This window comes from Cyanistes caeruleus, unplaced genomic scaffold (assembly GCF_971803275.1).
Source record: "Cyanistes caeruleus unplaced genomic scaffold, bCyaCae1.hap1.1 HAP1_SCAFFOLD_65, whole genome shotgun sequence".
Lineage (NCBI taxonomy): Eukaryota > Metazoa > Chordata > Aves > Passeriformes > Paridae > Cyanistes > Cyanistes caeruleus.
In genome coordinates, this window is record NW_028255884.1 from 525,647 (window position 1) to 546,462 (window position 20,816).

Here is a 20,816-nt window from a genome sequence, read left to right on the forward strand (position 1 = left end):
ACCATTAAAAAGTGAATTCAACTTGTAAACACCCCCTTAAGAAGTACAGACAGAATTCTCTTGCTCTCTTTTTGGGTTTCCGGCTTTGGACAAGGTAGCAGGCTCTGTCTCGGCCTCCTCCCCCCCTCTCCAGGCCTACAAGGCCGCGGGGTGGAGGCGGGGGGGGAGGGGGAAGAGAAGCAGCGCTGGTCAGCCGAGCTTGGTTTTCAGTTTTTGTTGCTAGACTGAAACTTAACACCATGAACTCTTGCAGTTTTCTTAAAGCTTTTAATTCTTTTACTACCTGGATAAACATACAGATTACTCCTTTTCTCAGAAAGACAGAGAGAGAGACAATCAACATAGAGGAGACATCATAGAACCACCAAAAACAGTGAAGAAAAGAGTTAAGTTTAAATAAGAAAGAGAGAATAAGGAGATGCTTTACAGCTGAAATATCTTTCTGTTAAAGCTATGGAGATGGACAATAATAGTATAAAAGACTCCTTTAATTCATGATAAGAGTATTAGGAGGAAGGAGATATTCAAAGTGTAACTTTTGAGCAGAAGAGAGAGAGAGTGCTTGTGATACTGTGAGTTGCTGGAATTGAGTTGAGTGAAGATTTTGAAGCTTTGGGGGCAAAGAGAAAACTGTTTTCCAGGAAGGCTCACAGAGACAAATGAAGAAGACTTCTCTCTTTGAATAACTTATCCTTAAAAATGAGATTCCTAAACTCTGTGACCCATACACACCTCGGAGATGTGAAATGGGAGGAGAAGATCTAATGACAGATTTCCGGGCAGCTGGCATTAGAGAAATAGAAAACTATGATGAAAAATAGTTTTCTCGTGAGAAACTCCGTAAGCTAACAGAAAGAGACTTCTGTTTCTCTACAAAGACTGATGAAAGACTGTAGCAAGAATTAAGACTGTTTTTAACCACCAAAGTCCTAAAGTTATTTGTCTCTATGTTGTCATGTGTACAGAGAAATAGTTAAGATGTAGAAGATAAGGGGGTTTTCTGAAAGTTTATTCTGGTATTCTCATTCTTGTAGTTTGTTAATAAACTGTCTTTATTCCTTTTAAGTTTTAAGCCTGTTTTGCTCTTGTTTTAATCCATATCTCACAACAAAAAAATAAGTAGTTTTTTAGTTACTGGTTTAAAACCACGACATTTTTCTTTGTTTTAGGTTTTTAAAACTGTCTTCAATAAAATGTCATTGTCCGCACCATTTCTCATTTTGTTTCTTTCTACCTTCCCCAGGGCAACACACTGTATCAATGAGGGCCTGTGCTCTTGGTGGTTTTAAAGGAACTAAAGGATCTCCCAGCAAAGTTTTCTCCAGAGATTCCTCTTTTGTTCCCTTCTCTGGAGCTGCAGCAGCAGTGTCTGTGTGCAGAGCTGGGGGCAGATCAGTGCTGGCACAGCAGCTGTGCCCAGGAGCAGCAGCACTTGGTGTTGCCAGTGCTGCTCCCGTGCCACTGCCCCGCTGCCCTCCTGGCCCTGGTGTTGCTGCAGGGCCTGAGTGCTCTCGGGGCCGGGCACAGCCCTGGGGGTGGCAGTGCCGGGGCTGCAGCAGGGACAGGCCATGGGCACTGCTGGGGCAGCGCTGACGCCTCAGGGCAGGGCCTGGGGGCTCCAGGCTCCTTGCCCAGGCTCTCTCAAGAACACGGCCAGGCCAAAGCTCAGCACAGAAAACCCCCGTGAGCAGCCCCAGGCTGGCCGTGGGCAGGCTGGGGGCAAACAGCATGGCTGGGGCTCTGCAAGGTCCCTGGGGGAGATGGGAAGGAGCAGCAGAGCAGGGGCTGATCCATCCCCACTGCGCTGGACACCCCAGGGCAGCGTCCCAGAGCGTCCTCATGGAGCTGCCAACAACATCCCCCCTGTGCAGCCCTGGCCTCTCCCCCAGCTCAGAGAGGTGCCTCATCCTTGCAGGCACAGACACGGCAGCACTGGCTCAGGAGCCCCTGTTTGCACTGCCCAGAGCAGGCGTCAGCACCCCCATGGTGCTGCTGTGGGGAGATGAACCTGAGGGAGCACAAATGCCATCAGCCCCTGGGGCCAGGAAGGGCTGGGGGACGGGAGGGAAAGCACTCAGGTTTGTTGTGGCCTCTGGAGTCACACAGAAAGTTTATTCCCATGAGCTGTGAGTTTCCTGTGCCACTGCAGACGTTGTTGCTCAGGACCAGGAAATCCCAACCCTCTGAATCACACCTGGGATCGAGATTAGTGGAACTGCTGGAATGACAAGGACTGGAATGCTGGTGGAAAAGCCTGCACTAATTTAATTAACCCAATTTCCTGATGGAAAATAATACAGGAATTTCCTTTCTGGAACTGGAAAAGCAAGGAAATGGTTTTTTAGGAGGTGTCATAGGCACTCCCAGACTGGGGGTCTCCCTAACCCATCCTTTCTGGATTGAGGAATGGAAGTTCCTGGGATGAGCCAGGATTAACAAACCTCTCCCTCAGGTGTGTGTTCCAGGATTTTCCCAGGTTTTCCCAGCTCAGGTGAGTCATGTGCAGCATTCCAAAGGGATGGAGCTGTTAAGTGGGAAATCTATGATTTTCCCAGATTTTTTCCCATTTTTTCCCAGCCCAGGTGAGTTGTGTGCAGCATTCCAAAAGGATTTGTTAAAACCAGGAAGGATTTTGTTCCCCGTGGGTATAAAACTGTCTCCAAAACCCTCCCAGAAAGGCCAAATCCCGATTTTAGCAGCTTTTTCCACCTCCACTGGGTGAACCAAAACTGCTGGGTGTGGTGTCACCCACTGGCTGGTCCTTGGGGAAATCTTCTCCTCACTCCCCGGATGGTCCTAGGAGGGTCCCGGTGTCCCCTTGGATAGCTCTTGCTAAAACGCGATGGGGTTTCCTCAGGGAAGTGACAGACCCAAGAGCGACTTGCTTTCTGCAGCTGGTGCTGCAGGAGACGCTTCTCCAGGGAACCAGGGAACCAGGGAACCGCTGGCAGAGCTCCCTGTTGGGCCCCACCTGTCGCGGCGAGCGGAGGTGGTCAGGGTGCCGCGACCTTCCCAGGGAAGCGTCTCCTGTGGCACTTCCCCTGGGCGCACAGGCACGCTTGCCTTGCCCCCGGGATTCAGCTGCGAGTCCTTCAAAGGGCTTTTGGAATGGCCACTGTTCCTCGGGTGGTGCCGAAGAAAAGAGACGGGAGGCACCGTGTGGGGTTCCAAGGAGGTCTTTATTCTTCTCTCCCGAAGGGTCCCAGAGACAACAACTGGCCCGGGCTCAGTGAGAGCAGGGATTATATGGGAAAAGCAGGGGGTGGGGTGGAGCAACAGGGACAATGGTCTGAGGAGTCAGGGGTGGAACAAGGGGGAAGGGCCAACAGGGTAAAAATAATATGCATACAGGGGGAAAGACATGTTGGGAACCACTTAACATGTGGCTGTAAAAGTAAAAGCTCCCCACTGAGGCCTTTAGCCTCTGGGGGAGAGCGGTCAGTGAAAGCCTCCTATGGGCTTTTCCTCCAGGGGAGAGTGGCTACAGCATTGGCTGCTTCCTCGGCCCCCACAGTTCCCAGTATCTAGTTAACATCGCATAGTTCTTGGCATCATTCGGGCCCAACAAAGGGTTTACAATAGGAAACAACTGGTCCACTGTACCCTGTAAGGCTCCACTAGCAATTTCTCCCTGCACATGTGCTCTGACCATCTTCATCACCAACTCCTTATCTGTTTTCCTTAGCGCTGTCATCATGAAATCACCTCAGTCTGGGTCTCGGTTCTTGACTATTAACTCCAATCTTTTTGCCACTTTGCTAGGGTTTTCTCTATAATTATGAACTTCTTCCTGCCAGTTATTCAGGTCACCAGTAGAAAAGGGGATCTTCACCCACACAGCTTCTCCTGTGAGACCCACTGCTTGCCTTAAGGGGGTGACTAAAGGCAAAGTTTTCTTGGTTTTATTCCTTGTACATGTTGTCACTGGCATCCCCAAACTTGTCCCCTCACCAGGATTATTCATCTCATTCTCACTTTCATTTAATTGAGGGAGAGGACTGGTTGCTTGAGGGGGAAGGTAGAGCTGGCCTGGAATAACTCGGCTGTGAGTCTTGGACATCTATAACAGTGTCTTCCTCGTGCTTTTTTGCCAGTTTCAAACATCTTTGCCCTAAACTACATGCTGAACAACATCTCTTTATTTTCCACCTGTTATCTCTTTCCAAAGGAAGGACCAAAGTCTCCTGGGGGTCTAAATCAAAGCCATATTCTTTGTGCCACTCAGGTTTATTCTTCAGGGTAAAAAAATGTGTCTGCACATATCACTTGGTCTCATTTGTCTTCTTTTCTTAAAAATAACATCAACTGTAACAGTGGATGATCATTTAAAGTTCCATTAGGCAGTCCATTTTCACCACTTTCTAATTTTTACCAAGCCTACCGTTGGTTACAGTATTTAATCAGATCACTTTGCTTCAAAAAATGACCCTCTGGGATTCCTCCCAAGTCTTTCTAATGTGCTCAAATACATTCTAGTGGACACTTCGTGCCTTGGCCCAGATGTTCCTTGTCTGTGTCACATCCTGTGAATTTAGAATGGCCACCAGCCGGGACATGTCCCAAGGAGGCCGTGCCAGCTTCTGTGCAAGGCCCCGTGCCCTTCCTGCTGTGGCTGCGTCGGCAGCCCTGGGGGCTCCTTCTGCTGCCCTGAGCCTGCAGAGCAGGGCAGCGTTTGCTGATGGTTTGAGGCGTTCCTAAAGATCCTGTTGGGCTGTCAAAGACACTTTGGGCAAGGGATTCCTTCCAACCTGGGCCACTTTGGGGGGGATGGGGGCGGCCCCAGGGCAGGTGGCAGTGTGCGCAAGGGCCCTTTGTGACACATGGTCACCATGGGATGGAAATGGACAGGGTGTCAGAGAGCCCTTTGTGACATGTGGTGACATAGGAGCTGGCGGTGACAGGGCCATGCCACAGTGCCCAGTGCAGGCGACGGGACAGGACGCGGCAGAGCGGTGCTGTGAGGAGCCCCCACACAGCGCACTCGTTTGTGTCGGACCCGGAGCTTTTCTGAGCCGTCATTCCTACAGGTGACCTCGAGGCCGGACCACGGGACTTGCTGACCTGTGGCCTTGCCAAGGCTTCTTTTCTTAAGGTTCTCTCAAGGGCAGACTGTGGGATTTGGTGACCTGGAGCTTTTCCAAGGTGTCGCCCATCCCTGCAGTCACTGCCCTTGAAACCAGACCACAATCCTTGACGAGGAGCCTCCTGTCCTTGTGGCAGGAGCCCTCAAGACCCAAGTGCAGGACTTGCTGTCCTGCTGTCTTGCCAGGACTTCAGTCTTGCAGGTGCCTTCCAGGCACGACTGCAGGACTTGCTGACTTGAGCTTTCCCAAGCCATCTCTCCTGCAAGTACCATAAATCCAGTCCCTGCCATGGAGCAGCGACCCCCAAGAGTGCCCAAGCTGGCCTGGGTTGAGGAGGAGGAAGGAGAAGGCCCTGGAGCTGCCCCAGCACAGGAGATTGAAGAGGTGCAGGAGTTCCAGGCACCACAGGAGGGTGAGTTGCAGAGCTCGGCCTTAGGGCTAGTGCCTGTTGCCAGCTTGGCCCCATCCCATTGTATGCCATGCCATCCCCTGGTGCTGTTCCTATGGAAAGGATGGGAGAGTCCTGAAGAAGATACGGAGCAGCAACCCCCAAGAGTGCCCAAGCTGGCCTGGGTGGAGGAGGAGGAAGAGGAAGAAGGCCCTGGAGCTGCCCCAGGACCAGAGACTGAAGAGGTGCAGCAGTTCCAGCCGCTGGAGGAGGGTGAGTGGCAGAGCTGGGCCACAGGGCTGGTGCCTGCAGTCATCTTGGCCCCATCCCATCCCATTGCATCCCATCTCATCCCATCCCACCCTGTCCTGTGGAGACACACCCATGGACAGGATAAAAGAGGGACTGGTGCTGCCCCCCCAGCAGTGGCTGTGCTCCATCCCCTGAGCCACCCCAGGGCTGTCCCTGCCTGGGGAGTGCAGGGCTGGGCTGTGTTCTCCAGCCTCTCCCGCAGCCCCTCAGCTCTGGCTGCTCTTTGCCAGATGCAGCCATGGAAAAGACACAAGAGCAGGAGCCTGCCCGTGGCCGCTTCCGCAGAGCAGCGCAGGTACCTGCACCCATCCCCACCTGGGCTGGGCCTGCTGGCACTGCTCAGCCCAGCAGTGGAGCTTGGAGCACTCCATGGAACATCCCTGATGTTTCCATCTCCTGCCCTTCTCCTACAGCTGGTTTGCAACTTCATCAAGAGAATTCGGGAGGAAGGGACCAGTGCCATGGCCACTGGGGTCAGACCTTATTCATACATCTTCAACACCAAGGCCACTGCTGCCCTGCTGGATATGCTTGTAGAGGAGGGTTTTTACAGTCAAAAGCAAGTAAGCAGCCTGTGGCCAGGGTTTGATGCTCCAGGGATCGCTTGGCCTCCCAAGCCACACCTGTTGATCGCTCGAAGCCTTTGAGGCCATTGCAGCATGGTGACAAGGGAAGCACTTCTCTGGGGAAGCTGGGGACATTCCTGACTCCCTCTGGCAGCTTTCCAAGTCTCCCCTTGTGCTTTCTCCAGGTGCCTGCCATGGTGAGGTACATCCACCAGTGGCTCATGGCCAATCAGTTCTCTGAGCACAGGCTGAACAGGACCCTGCTGGATCTGAGCGAGGCACAGCCCACTGATGTGGTCATTGCTCTCCTGCGTGTGGCCCCAACGTGTGACAGGTACAGGGCCCATGTGCCCAGAGGGCTCAGGGCTCCTCAGCCCATCAGCCTGCACAGCCTGGCCCAGGTGTCTGACCAACAGAGACTTCCAGGGCCCTGTGTACCTGGGACCTTTCCCAGCCCTGCTCCATCGGCCCCTGAGCCTGCTGCCATGCCATGGCCCCTCTGGGCCCTGTCCCCACAGGGCTGGGCTGCCTGGGTGCTGCTGCTCGCGAGGGGCAGCAGGCAGAGGCAGAGCTGGCAGCCAGCTCAGCTCCCCATTGCTGCCCAGGCCACGGGGATGTGTCTGAGACCCCTGTGAGACAGAGCTGTCGCCCCACAGAGCTGCAATGACCATGTGGAAGACGATCTTGTGCTCGCCCAGGACAGCGGAGCAGGCATACCTGATAGTCCTCGATGTGCTGGGGAACTGGCCAGAGCACAGCACGTGCACCTCTGATGGAGACAACACGGGTGTCTTTGCCCTGGCTGTGAGTTTCTGCAACTGGCCTTTGCTCAGCCCATGGCCAGCCGTGTCTTCAGCAGCTCTGTTTCCTCCTTCCCCCACTGCATCTCCCTGCCTCAGGCACCAGGCTGAAACCTGGCCTAGGGGCAGCTTCAGGGGCACCAGGCCTGATGCTCCCCGAGGGTTTCCCCTGACCTTTCCCTCCCATGCTCAGGCCCTGACACCCGGACACCTCGGCACTGAGCACTGTCTCTGGGTTCTCTGTCCTCTGCAGGCAACTGTGCTGATGTGGAAGATCCTTCAGATGCCCTGCGTCCCACATGTAGTGACGGTGCATTTCCCCCGCCTCTTTGTGCATCTGCTCTTCCAAGTGTTCTTCAGCACTTTGGAGATGCCAGAGGATCTCAATGCCTTCTGGAAGGGATGCCAGGAGCAACACGGCCTTGCCATCAGCCCCAACAGGTGCTCTATCCCACTCCTCCTGTCCCTGCCATGTCCCCATGGCAGGAGCCAGTGCTCCCAGCGTGACCTGGGCTTTGCTGTGCACACAGCTTTGCAGTGCAGGCCCTGAAGTCCCTGCTCTGCCAAATGCATCGTGAGGAAGTGGTGGTGGAAATGGAACACAAGCGTGGCTGGGACAAGCTGCTCTGTTCTGACACCCACCACTATGCCGTGGGTCTGCTGGCCAGGTGAGACCCCCTTCTCCCCACTGCCTCTGACATTTGTGCCCTGTGCTGAAGTTTCCCAACACAGTCCCCACTGTTGTGGGCCAGAGGGCCTCGTCACCAAGGGACAGCTAAGGAGACTGGAAAAGGCTGGGAGAGGCGGGTGCCCACAAGGAGTCACCTCCTCAAGGGCCCAGGTCCCCTTGCAGGACAGTGGTCAAAGATCAGAGCTCTGTGAATCAGGCCTGGGAGATGTTTGTCCCCCTGGCTCACAGTCTTGGCTACTTTTTCACCCTGGCAGGGAGATGTCGTCTGCCTCTATCCCCTTGTGTTCCCGCATTGTTCCCTACCTGCTCCAGCTGCTCAGCACACAGGAGGCACGCTGGGATCTGCCTGCCCTGGCATTCCTTGTGGAGGTGAGCCCCATGGCCAAAACTGCCTCCCTGCAGAGCTGCCTGCCACCTCTCTGCCCCCTCACAGCTGCAGCTGCCTGGGATGGTGCCCACGCCCTGTGTTGGTTCTGGGCTCCTGCCAGCTGGCTCCCCTGTCACTGCCCTGTGCCTTTCAGATCCTGGACTACCTGGACTTGAGTGAACGCAGCGCTAACAGAGTCCTGGAAATCTTCTCAAGGCACCTGAGTAGCGAGAGCAGGGACAAGCGTCACCTGGCGCTCAGGGCCCTTTTCAAGTTGATTGACGATCCCTCGATGGTGAGAAGTGGGCAGTGGCTGAAGCAGTGCTGGGGAACGCAGTCACTTGGGCTCGGCTGGGTTTTGGGCACCGAGGCAGCTGCTCCCAGCTCTCCTGCCTCCTGCTTCAGCTGCCTGAGTGCTTTGGGACAGGCCTTTGGCCTCTTGGCCCTGTGGCAGCAGGGTGGCGTTTCACAGACTTGTCTTCCACACAGGCTGAAAAAATGCGGAGCCTGACTGAAAGTCTTGTGGAGCTCCTGTGGGATGCAGATGGAGAGATAGTTAGGAAGACAATCATGGTGCTCAGCTTTATAGTTTTGGACAAGGACATGCTGATACCCAGCCACATGGCTCTGCAGCTGGCTGAGGCACTCCTGCCACTCTTTGACCATGTAAGACTCTGTGCCCCCAGCCGAGGCCACTGGGTGCTGCCCAGACACTTGGTGCCCTGGGGATTTGCCCACCTGCGCCCTGCTGAGCCCCATGCAGACAGGGCTGAGGTGTTTTTTCCTTCCTTTCATATAGGATAATAGCCAGGTGCAGCTGGTGTCCATATTATTCTTCCGATCGCTGATGACTGTTCTAACGGAAAAGGAAAAAAAGGCCCTGAAGTCACACGTGCACCAGAGCCTGCTGCCACTCTTCTTCCACTGCCATGACGAGAACCAGCAGGTGGCGGAGGTGAGGACTCCCGGGCTGCTGCTGTCACCCGGGCACGGGGCTCGGCTGCCTCCTGCCCTGGCACCTTGCCGGCTGCAGCCTCCTCCAGGCCTTGGCACACAAATGCGGGTCCTGTGTCCTGGCTTGTGGGGCCATCTGCGGGTCTCTGCTGCTCTCCAGGCTTCTTGGGCAACGCTGCTTTGTGCGGCTGAGTTCCTGAAGAGGAGAGATCTGGAAAGACCAGTGAAGAAGAAGAAGCTGTGGATGATCACCGAGTGCCTGGTAAGGACGGCTTGGAAGGCCCAGCCTCAGCCTGGAGAAGCCCCCTGTCTCCGGCGCTCGGTTTGTGGGGCTGGCAGCTGTGCCCCTGCCCAGTGCCGCAGCCGGCCGCACGGCTTCTTCTCCAGGCTCCTGTGGCCCCGAGCCGGGTGCCAATGGAGCCCCACACTGGGGCTGCGGGCAGGGGCGGCACCGCGGCTCCCCGGGCAGCAGCCGGCCCTCTGCCCCCTCCAGAGCCCGGCGCCAGCGGCTGCTGGCCGGGCCTCAGGGCTGGGCGGGCACGGGAGGCCGGGGCTGGCCGCAGAGGCAGAGCCCGCACCAACCCTTCCCTCCTGCCTCTCTCTCCAGCTGGGACAGGATGAGAGGCGAGCGGCCGAGCAGCTGCGCCGGGCCCTGCCGTACCTGCAGAGCCCACAGGAGCCCTTGCAAGAGGCGGCCATCAGGTTCATCGGTGAGCCACGAGCCCGGGCTCCCTCCCCGCCCCGCCGCAGCTCGGCCCCGGCCCCGGCTGCTGCCCCGGCAGCGGCACCCGGGCCCGGCGCCCTGGAGCCCCGGCTGCCCTCGGGGCTGCTGCTGCCGGCCCCTGGCAGCCGGGCCCTTGGGCTGAGTCAGGATGCGGCAAGGGCCCGGGCTGAGCCCTGCCGGGGCGGGAGGGCTTGTGGCCACAGGGCTGGCAGCGCCGCTGGCAGGGAGCTGTGCCGCTGGGGCCCTGACAGGCTCTGTGTTCCCAGGGATAGCCGGGCGGCTCCTGAGGGGGCAGAAGGAAGAGCTGCAGCTCATTTACAAATGTGAGTGAGGGCAGCGGGCTGTCAGTGGGGCTGGCGGGTGGAGCTGCAAGTCCTGGCCTGGCTGCGGAGGGCTCTGCTCCCCGTGTGGATGAGGGGCAGTGTGAGCAGAGCACATCGAGATTTCAGGGGCACATGGGGCATTCGTGGCCAGCAGCTTCAGGCTGATCCCCTTGGTCCCTGCTCCCTGCTGGCCATGGCAAGAGCCGACTGGGATGGCCCTGGCAGGGGGCTATCCGTGGGCCCTCACAGGTCTGGGATCTGACCGTGGCTCTGTTCGTCTCTCTTCCAGCCCTTGTGAACATGGTGGATGGCAGCAGCCCTGCCATTGTAAACCTGGCAATTCAAACACTGTACATCTTACAGGCAATAGAGAGGGCTCGATATTCCATCTTTGATAACCTGCAAGATCAGCTCCGAAGGGCATGGAGGACAAAGCCTCGTCTGTCGGGCCTAGGCTGGCTGTGCTGCTGGAGCTCTGCAGAGAGCTGATCTGGCAGGCTCTGTCTGCTGGGCACCACCTGAGAGAGCAGCGATTTTCCTTTTCTCTAGCATTGTTCCTTTATTTTTTTTTTTTCCTTATGTATATAAATATAGCATATTACATAGGCATATAGTTATAATAGGCAGTCTCACAAGACCTTTTTTTTGCTACCCATGGTGTACAGGGCATAGGGGAAGAGAGGTGTCATGAATAAAATCTCTCAAGAAATCCACCCCGGATGAAATACTGTGTTTAGTTAGGTACAGTTAATGTTCTTATCCCATTTGTAAACCTTGTACCCCTTGTTTACTCCGATGGTTATTAGTAATGTTAATTACTTACCAGTTTCTGAAGTGTTTTAAAGGTTCTTATGAGACATTCTTGTACCCTTTCCCCTTACTTCCCTGCTACCTTGTAACAGAGCTGCTCCCATGGGGGCTAAATCCAACTAACAAAAGCAACCCATTAGAAAGGTATGCCACAGAAGGAGGCAACTCCCATGGTCACTGCCACACTAGAACAAAGAAACTCCCAGGAAGCTGTGTAACCGAGTAAAATGCAAACTAAGGCGTGCAGGACACCAAAACAATGAGCTAACAGAGGAATAAAAGGACAAGGAAACATATTTGAGCAAGCTATGATGCAAGATCATCTCCCTGCATCACCTAAACCTGCTTAGAAACCATCTTCCTGCATCACCATGACCTAAAGAGGACTGGAAAGGACTGACAGCCCTAGACAGCAAACCAGGACGACAGGTCCCTGACTACTCTCATGAGGATGGAAGCCCCAGCTCTGCAGTGTGTGCTGCAAAGCTGAATTGTGTCTCCTGTTTGGAGCTGACAGTGTGGGAATGGCCGTGATGGAAGCAATCCCTTGGGCCCCCCACACCCCAAGAGCTGAATCCTAATAAAGGCATCAAATGGGAGTCTTGTCTCCTGGCCAATTTCTTTCAATTACCATGTGCCGCACGGGCCATTGTTGCAGTCTGTTTATTTTGTTCTGATTATTAAGTGAATGGTTTGCTCCTGTTGTTATGCCCCTATGATTCTGTAATGGTTTTGCCCTCCTGTCAGTTTTTGTAAACCCCTCCCCTTTTTCCTGAACCTTCCTTGTCTATCACCTTTAGCCTGCTCCTGGTCCCTGTCATTCAATGTAAACCCAACCCTTTGTTCCAGCAAGTTCCCTGCCTTTCATCCCCTACTCAAAGCCCCATTGGCTTTGCGACTGCCGCCCCTCCCAAATGTTACCCCTATTGGCTCCTAGTATTGTGAACCCTCCTCCCGACTCCTCCCATACTGTATTCCCATTGGTCCTTGGTTTCTACCCTCCCCTCTTTAAATTGGAGAGCACTGGCGTGCTCAGGGCTCAGAGTCCTTGGGTCCCTGTGTGTCTTTCCAGCCCTCGTCCTGTCACCGCTCCTTTCCCTCAATAAATCCTGTTCCTGGAAAGCTGCTTGGACTCTGGGTCTCCTCCATCTCCTCACTGAAGCCCACGACGCTAAGATCCGCAGAGCCTTGAGTGGCGGAGAGGCTCTGAAGGTTCGGTCTGGGGAAAACAGCTCCCAGACCGTTCCCCACTCCTGGCGCTGCCAGCGGTCAGTGAGCAGAGCTAGCCCAGGTGTGAAGGGCCGCGGCGGGCAGCGTCAGCCCAGCGGACTCCAGCTCAGCGGGGGCCAGCAGCGGGGCACGGCTTAGGCTCAGCAAGGTGTGAGCAGCCGTGGTCCGGCCCAGCCTCAGCCGGGGTCCCGCAGCCTCCCGTCCCCACCCGGTCACTGCTGGGGCCAGCCCGGCCCCGCCAGGCCGAGCCTGTGCGATTCAGCCCTGCTGGGACACAGGGCCAGAAAGACTTCAGCCCTGAAGCAGCAGGCTTTGAGTTCAAGCCTTGGGAAGCACTTGCCAAAGGCTTGATGGCAATTCATACGTTCATCAAGTCACCCCACTGAAAGTTATGTTTCTAGAATCTTCCCGTGTCTCTCCCCCGATTGGTTGCAATTCGTGGCAGTATTTTGCATCTTTCTAACCCCAGTCTGTGTCTGGACCCATGCCCTCAGACTGCGCCCTCACACCTCCCCTAGATATTGTTGTGTCTGCCCCTAGTCCTGGTCTTTGCACTTTGCTCCTGTGCTGCGCAGGCTTTATGGGCCTCATCCCTACTTGATTTTCCTGTTCCAGTTGGTTTTGGGGACTCCAGCGAACCCGCTCCTTTAATTTCCTCCTCGGTTGCCCGGGTGTCAGGGGACCCTGAAGCTTTAAGGATTGTTGCGGCCACTGTCAGCACGACTGCAAGGGCCGCAGTGCAGCGGGGCCCGGCCCGACCGGCAGCCGGGTACCTCCTCAAAGGTGGAAGCAAGAGAGAGATTTCCCTGGCTTGCCTGTCTGCAAAATGTCAATCTCACCGAGGTGGATCCAGCTTTTTAAATGCTTTAATAGGTAGTCAGTTCCCACAGCTAGCCAGCTCTTGGATTTTGCTTGGCACAGGGGCAGCTCTCGCTTAGCAGCTCCTCTCAGTAAAATCATTTCCATGGGGGGCTTCTTCCCTGCTCACCAAATAGCAATTCATGCAAAAGCAGCACAAACTGTTCTTCCTGTCCTCCTATCTTTGCCAGAGAGTGCCTTTCAAAGGGATAATAATTGGGAATGAGGGGGTTTACATTTTCCATTGCAAAGGAGCCTCCTGCCTCCCTTAGCAGGCCCCTGTCTTTCAAAGGAAGACACACACGGTCTCCTTTTGCACCTTCACTTGGCCCCAGCCACTCCTGATCATTTGAAGGAGCGGCTCAGAAGAAGGGGCTGCAATCCCCCAAGGCCTGGGCTGCTCCAGGCCGCTCCTGGTGCCTTGGGCTGTTGAAGGGGTGCCGGGGTGGCCTTTGTGACACAGGCACGGGGTGCCGGGGTGGCCTTTGTGACACAGGCACGGGGTGCTGGGGTGGCCTTTGTGACACAGGCACAGGGTGCCAGGGTGGCCTTTCTGACACAGGCACGGTGCGTCAGGGCCGTGGTGACGCGGGACCTTGCGGTGCCCAAAGTCCATTGTGACATGGCAGAGCCCCGCCCCGGCTGGGGGTTATTTAAAGGGCTTGTGGGGACTGGGTCAGTCCCAGGACAGTGGCTGTGTCCAGGTACCTGTGTGCGCCAGAGGACTGCAGGCACGGAGGAGGAGAAGGCGAAGCCCAAGTCCCAGCCCCCCAGGCCCTGGCCCGGCTCACAGAGAGCCCAGGCCTTGAGGGAGCAGCAGGAGGAGGCTGAGAGGGCAAGCAGAGGGAGGAGAGGAGCCGTGGAGTCCTGCGCTGAGGAAGAGCCAGAGCTCTGCTGAGGAGAAATTAACAAGTTCCAGCAAGGGACTCCAGGGGAAGCCCGCACTGAGCCACAGCTGTCCCCAGGAGAAGCCCAGAGCTGCCAGGAGCTCTCTGAGTGGGATGAAGGCCTTGAGCAAGAGCTGGTCCAAGTATGGGGGAGCTACTGGCATTTCCGGGACTGGGATGAGGGCAGGGAGCAAGAGCCCTCCCCAGTTGTCTCCGAGTGGGGCGAGTGCAGGGAGCAGGAGCCGTGGCAGGCGGACAGCGATCACTGTCAGGAATTCTCAGATTGGGAAGAATCTCCTGAGCAGCGGCTGTCCCCAGGAGAAGGCACGAGCCGCCGGGCACTCTTGGGCTGGGAAGCTTGCCGCAAGCAAGAGCTGTGCCAGGATGGCCAGGAGGTGACTGGAGGCAAAGCAAAGAGAAAATCCTCCAGGTGCATCTGGGATGATAACAGTGATGGAGAGCTGGCTCAGGACAGCAGGGAATACTGCGACATCCTGAGCAGCCAGCTCAAGGCCTGGCAGCGGGAGGACGATGACTGGGATGAGGTGAGCGTCCTGGAGCTGCACGAGGAAGGAGAAGAGGCCAGGCAGCAGAGACTGGCAGATTTAGCCCGAGAGGGAATCCTGCTGCCTGTCCCTCGAGAAGCTTGGGTGGAGTGCCAGGAGCCCGAGCTGTGCCCGCATGAGCATCTCTGTGCCGGGCCTGGCCCTCTGGCAGCCCAAGCCACGGTGGAAGATGTCTCTTCTCCTGGGCAGCCGCTTCCCCACAGGAAAGGCCGCTCGCTCTTGAGGCGGGCGCTGCGGGGGCTGCGGGGGCTGTGGGGGCTGCGGGGGCTGTTCCGCTGTCCCTGCCTGGCGGCACAGCCACAGGATCAGCGCCCGCTGCCAGCAGCGCCGGGCTGCAGATGGCGGCTGCCCCGTGGCCTGCCCGGCTCCCCGAGGGAGCCGCACGGGCTGCCCCGGCCTGCGCTGGCCCTGCGGGCCGAGTCCGCCCCAGCCGCTCTGCAGCACCCCCAGGGCAGCTCCCCGAGGGCACACGGCAGCCCAAAGCGGCACCCAGAGGGGGACCCTCGCTGCCGGGGCTCAGCGCCGCATCCCGGCCCATCGTCCGGCCGGGAAGGCACCTGGAAAGTCATCGGCTCCCAGCGGCAGCCTGGCACCGCCAGCGGCACCCCTGCACCGGGTCCCCGAGGGCCACAGCCACACGGCTCTTGGCCCTTTGCAGGGACACTGGCTCCAGCTCCTCCCTGCTGGACTCCAAGGCCATTTCCTCTCCTCAGGAAAGGACTGCATGCTGATCCTGGGGCACTTTGGCCATGAGGAATGGACACAGACAGGAGGTGTTGCTCCCAGGACACGACGGCGGCCTGCTGGACTGCAACACACACAATTCTAACAAAAGAAAATAAAGTTGTGTTTAGGAAGTAGTAGTAGGAAAGAAAAAAACCCAACACCCCCCCCCCCCACTAAAACCTGCATAGGACCCTCCAGAAACCAAAAAATGATAAAGAATAAGAATAGGAATATTAGGAAGAAGAGGTAGAAGCTGAAGTAGATGAAGACGTAGTACTACTTAAAACATGGAAAATTAAGAATAAGAATAAAATGTTGGAGTCTGGAATACAGAGTGTGTGCCCTTGTTTCTGATACTTAGTTATAAGATCCAGTTATAAGTTCCCCCAGGCAGGGCAGGTCCCTGGGTGCTGCCCCTGGCCCAGATAGTTTTCAAATGGGAAAAACTATCAGAAGTAAGGTTTTAGAAGACAAAATGACTTCCCTGCTGACAGCACTGCAAGGAATAGCTGCAGGGCAGAGTTTTAAAAGCAGAGGTTGTCTTGACCTCTCTACAGCCTTGCATGGTGCTCAGCATGATAGATCAGGGGAAAAAATATTATAGTGGTGTGGTAGCAGCCTCAGGGAGACAAAGAGTTACATTGTCCCACCCCAAATCCCTTGAGAAGGGCGGCCCAGGAGTTCTGATTGGGTTTGAATCCCTGCAGGGTTCTCCCTTGCTGTGCTTCTACTGCTCCCTGACCCTGAACTCCACCCTCAAAGGTGGAAACCCTTGAGAGTTCTGTCCCTCAAACACCCCTGCTGTGCCTCTGTTCGGGGCTCTCTGTTCTGGACCTGACTTTGTTCCCATGCTGAATAAATGGTTTCGTGAACTGGGAGCCCGTCTCGGTTGGTGTTTGATGCTGGTCCCCAGAATCCTGCTGCTTCTCTGGACGAGATCCTGGAGTTGTGGACTGCAACAGCAGGGTATTGGATGAAATACACAAATTGACACATTGGGGGATGCAGGGTCTATGTGACCACTCCTTGAAGGAGAACATCTGCATAGGGGTTTATGATATAGCAAAGGCCATCACTCAGGGCTGTGTAACGTGTCAAAGGGTAAACCAACGAGTGATGACGAAACCCGTACCAGGGGGGAGGGAACTAGCGGAGAGACCCTTCCAAAATGTGTAAATTGATTTCACAGAAATGCCTCTAGGACAGGGATACAAACACCTGCTAGTGATCGTAGATAACCTGACCCATTGGCCAGAGGCTTTTCCCACTTGGAATGAAACAGCGAGAGTAGTAGTCAAAATACTTTTGGAACATATTGTCCCCAGGTATGGGTTAATCAATAACATAGACTCGGACCAAGGCCCCCATTTCACTGCCCGTGTCCTCCAGGAAACCACTGAAGCCCTGGGGATAAAGTGGAGGCTACACACCCCATGGCATCCCCAGAGCTCCGGTCGGGTAGAACGGATGAATAAGACCATAAAAACGACCTTAACCAAGCTGACTCTGGAGACTAAATGAGATTGGATAAAATGTCTCCCTTTGGCTTTGTTGCAAATAAGAACCCCACCTCGAGCAGACTTCGGGGTATCCCCTTATGAAATGTTATTTGGCCTCCCCTTCCTAATTACTCCTTACAGCACTGCCCAGTATACGGAAGGGGAAGAAACCTCAAGGAAGTATTTGGAAACTGTTGCTAAAACTTTAGAAAACCTCAGGAAAAAAGGGTATCTCCCTCAAACTCCTCCCTTAGAGGTAGACACACACCATATTAACCCCGGGGATTGGGTATTGGTAAAATCTTGGGCTAACTCTCCTCTCACTCCAAAGTTTGAAGGACCCTACCAATTTCAACTCACCACACATACGGCTGTGAGAACCCGGGAAAAAGGGTGGACACACGTGACTCGAGTTAAAGGACCAGTGGCACCACCAGATGGGGAAGTAAACTCCGAAAAAGATCCCTCTAACTGGACTGTTGTCCCCAACACCAAGGACTTGAAAATAACCTTAAGAAGGAAACCCAGAGACTAAAGTCCCCAATCAGGAACTGGAATTACAACAGTTGTTGTTAAGTGATCTCTTGGCTGCAACATTTGTGGTTAAGTGTTTCTTTAAAGTTTGTGAACTAATGTTAAAGTGTTTTCCAGTTGTGGTTAACTTGTAACTATTATTATTATTATTCTTATTCGTTGAAAAAGTAAAAGACCCCCCCCGCCCCTGCCGAATAAGGCTCAAATTTCCTAGCCAAGACTATATCCCTCCCTGGGCAGCCTTTCCCAAGACCAAAAACGACAACAGTAAAAAGGAGAAGGACAAAAAAAATAATAAAGCTGTAAGCCTTGGACCCAGACCCGCAAAAGAGTGTGAGGAAAACCCCAAGAGGCAAGACCAGGGGAGATCAAACATGGTTCCTGCTGGACTCTTGGGAGTCACGGACAGGGCGGAGCCTAAAAGGATCATCACAAGGCTCATGGTAGGTCTGGTGATAGCAATGCACCTCACCAATGCCATGGGTACAGACTCTTGCATGAAACGTTATTATCCCTTGTATGATGGGGAAAATCTAGGGTCCCTGGTAAGGGTCCACACAAATTTGAGTCCTTCTTGTTACAACAAATCACAATTAGAAGAATGCCAAGAAAACAGAAAAACATATTGGATTACCAGAAATACGGTCACTTTTAGAGAACGTCTTCTGGGAGACTGTCCCATGAGGGATACTTGGCTGTGCTTTGAAAAGAACGAACCAGTAAAAGGTGAACCTGATGTGGTAAAGGAGAAAAGAGTGGACATGAGCGTGGGAAATGAAGAATGGGAAAATTTGAGTGGGAAGAACTTGTTCATTGATTTAGTTGAAAACATCAGCAAGGAATTAAATATAACTGATTGTTGGGTATGTGGGAGTACTAAAATGTCTGATATTTGGCCCTGGGAGGGAATTAGCTTGAAACCTAGAGAAATTTTAAGCATAAAATGAACTGGGGAAGGCCAAAGAACACCAGGGTATAGGAGAAGGGAAAAATGGGAGTTAAAGGCTAAGGTAATTGGGGAAGACTGTATTCCACAAACTGGAAAAAGATATAGAACCCTGGTGGGGCGGATGGCATGCAAAAGATATAACGAAGAATCTAGGAACTAAATGGGTTCCCCCAGAGCCCAACCGATATTGGTCCTTAGAGAAGAGGGAAAAAGGGTGCATTCATCATGAAGGATATAACCTTTATGAATGTGCAGAAAAAGGGATCAATCCCTTCTGGGGAATTAGAAGCCTATCAAAGTATTGTGAGAACCCTTATTAAGACAGGGAAGGTTTTTGGAAAGCCCCAGATGATTTCTTTTGGATCTGCGGGGATGCAGCTTATACACATCTACCAGGAGACTGGTCAGGTAGCTGCACGATTGGGGTGATAAAGCCAGCTTTCTTCCTGCTCCCAAAAGAGGCTGGCTCAGAGCTTGGAGTACCAGCATATGACAACCTAAAGAGGCCCCTAAAAAGGAAGAAGAGAAGTGTAATAAAGCACAGGAGGGACCCAGAATTGGAAAGGAACAGTCTGGACCCTGGAGGAAATAATAAGAACTTATGGGCCAGCTAGCTGGGCCCAGGATGGGTCCTGGGGATATAGGACCCCAATATACACGTTAAACAGAATAATCAGGCTCCAAGCTGTAATTGAAATAACATGGAACAAAACAGCCCTGGCCCTTGATCATATAAGTGACCACCTCTCCCAGACCTGATGTACCTGGTGTACCAACTCCGACTGGCAGTAGATTACCTTCTCGCTGATGAGGGGGAAATCTGTGGGAAGTTCAACACCTCTGAGTGCTGCCTAGAAATAGATGATAAAAGTGAAGTAATCTGGAACATTTCTAAAGAGATCAGAAAAATCTCCTACATAGGGAACCAAGAATGGACGCCGATCCTGAATACTGATTGATGGGATAGTTTCTGGTCCTTTAAGGGCTGGTGGAAAAAGGTGGCATTCATTGGTATAGCAGGACTAGCAGGACTGTTGTTTCTTCCCTGTGTCATCCCGTGTTTGATCAGAATGATTACCTCAGTAATACAGTCTAGCAGCACAATCTACAACTCATTAGAAATAACCCAAGAGCATGGAAAAACTAAGATCCTAATGTTAGAAAGTTCAGAGCTGAAAGAAGCAAAAAGGGTATATGACCAATACCAAAGACTAAAGAAATTTCACTACCAGGAGCCTGAAACAACAAGTTGACGCAGGCTGATGCCTGGTCAAATTAAAAGAGGGGGGATATTGTTATAAATAAAAATCCCAATGTTCAAATTATATGTTCCTGTTTCAATCCCAGTTTAGGTCCCTGGATAAGGGGTTTTGGTGTTGTAAGTCCCAAAAGGGTTCACTGTTAAGAAGTTCATACTTGTTTTATCCTTGCATTTGTATCCCCATCCCTTATTCTCTTCCAACCCGTCAGGCAATTTAGCCGCTGCTGCCCAGGATGAACTTCCCCATTTCCCATAAAGACTTGCACATGGGTGCATATTAAAATCATATTACCACCTGGGAGCAAAGACAGCCCTGGACAATGAGCCACGCTCAGGGAACATCTGGAGGACCCCACTGTGGAGGCAGCGGGGACCTGGGGAGACTGGGTGTGCCAATCCCAGTCCAGCAAGCTGGTTGCCATGACCTGGGCAGGACTTGAGAGGGAAGACACCCCTAGACCTTTGAGCCTAAGACAGAGTCTCTGGGTGATCCTGGCGAGGATAGAGGCTCTGGTCCTGCTGACAGTGGATGACGACTGGCCTGTGTGATCCTCGACATCGACCACAGGGAGCAGCGGCGGCGTGCACCCCAAGCCCCCACCTCTAGGCCCAGTTCTCTCTAATAAAGGCTTGTTAATGGGAGCAGAAGGTCTCCTGGCCCTTTAATTGACCGCACCTGCACTGCCGGGGGAGGAGGCACAGCTGGGAGGAGGGAGGGGTGGGGGGAAGCTGGTTTTAGGGGTATTAATTTACTTCTCATGATCCTTCACTGAGTTTTTGGAATTTTCTGCCAGAAATCTCTCTCCTCCCCCACTCATCCACAGGGATTTGGGGCAGTTTTCTCCTTTTTGGGAGAAATCCGAGCGATGCACTGAGGCACCTAATTAGAGGTGGGAGAAGCTCCAGGGCTTCCCGCTGAGCCGGAGCCACCGAATACCCAGGGCAGGGAAAAGCGGGCCGGGAGCTGCGGAGAACTTTGTTTATGTTGGGAGCTCAATGGCGGCTCGGGCCGGGCCCGTTCCAGGCCTGTTCCTCATCTCCGCCCTTCCCCTCACACAGCCCGGGGCGGGTCCTGAGAGCGCGGGGCGGAGCTGTGCCGTGTGCAGAGCCCGCCGCTGGCTGCGATTGGCTGCTGCTGCCGTCACTCGTGGCTCTGGCGCGCGCTGATTGGGCAGAGCGGGGACAAGCCCGGCCCCGCTGGCGCCCCCAGGGCGGCCGTGGGGCAGGAGAGCCGCCATTGCTGGAGCGTCTGTGCGGGCCCGGCAGCGGCGGCAGCGGCCGGAGCCC

The 20,816-nt window shown here is 54.3% G+C and overlaps 3 protein-coding genes and 1 long non-coding RNA gene across 4 annotated transcripts in view; 3 read left to right on the forward strand and 1 right to left on the reverse strand.

Annotated features, from left to right (window-relative positions):
* The window catches only part of LOC147647078 (uncharacterized), an 813,449-nt gene that overhangs the window by 483,255 nt on the left and 309,378 nt on the right, over nt 1-20,816 (reverse strand). The window lies entirely within an intron of this gene.
* The window catches only part of LOC147647094 (uncharacterized), a 62,358-nt gene that overhangs the window by 26,636 nt on the left and 14,906 nt on the right, over nt 1-20,816 (forward strand). The window lies entirely within an intron of this gene.
* On the forward strand, nt 5,138-8,764 carry LOC147647096 (maestro heat-like repeat-containing protein family member 1). The gene is made up of 11 exons (XM_086872379.1): nt 5,138-5,496; nt 5,596-5,745; nt 6,015-6,079; nt 6,198-6,347; nt 6,536-6,684; nt 7,007-7,154; nt 7,404-7,591; nt 7,681-7,818; nt 8,096-8,210; nt 8,363-8,503; nt 8,753-8,764. The coding sequence occupies exons 1-11, from the start codon at nt 5,373-5,375 to the stop codon at nt 8,762-8,764; spliced, it is 1,380 nt and encodes a 459-aa protein (XP_086728505.1). The 5' UTR covers nt 5,138-5,372.
* LOC147647097 (uncharacterized) lies at nt 8,714-10,829 on the forward strand. Its single transcript, XM_086872629.1, has 6 exons — nt 8,714-8,874; nt 9,008-9,163; nt 9,323-9,424; nt 9,770-9,872; nt 10,153-10,209; nt 10,499-10,829. The coding sequence occupies exons 1-6, from the start codon at nt 8,779-8,781 to the stop codon at nt 10,696-10,698; spliced, it is 714 nt and encodes a 237-aa protein (XP_086728755.1). The 5' UTR covers nt 8,714-8,778; the 3' UTR covers nt 10,699-10,829.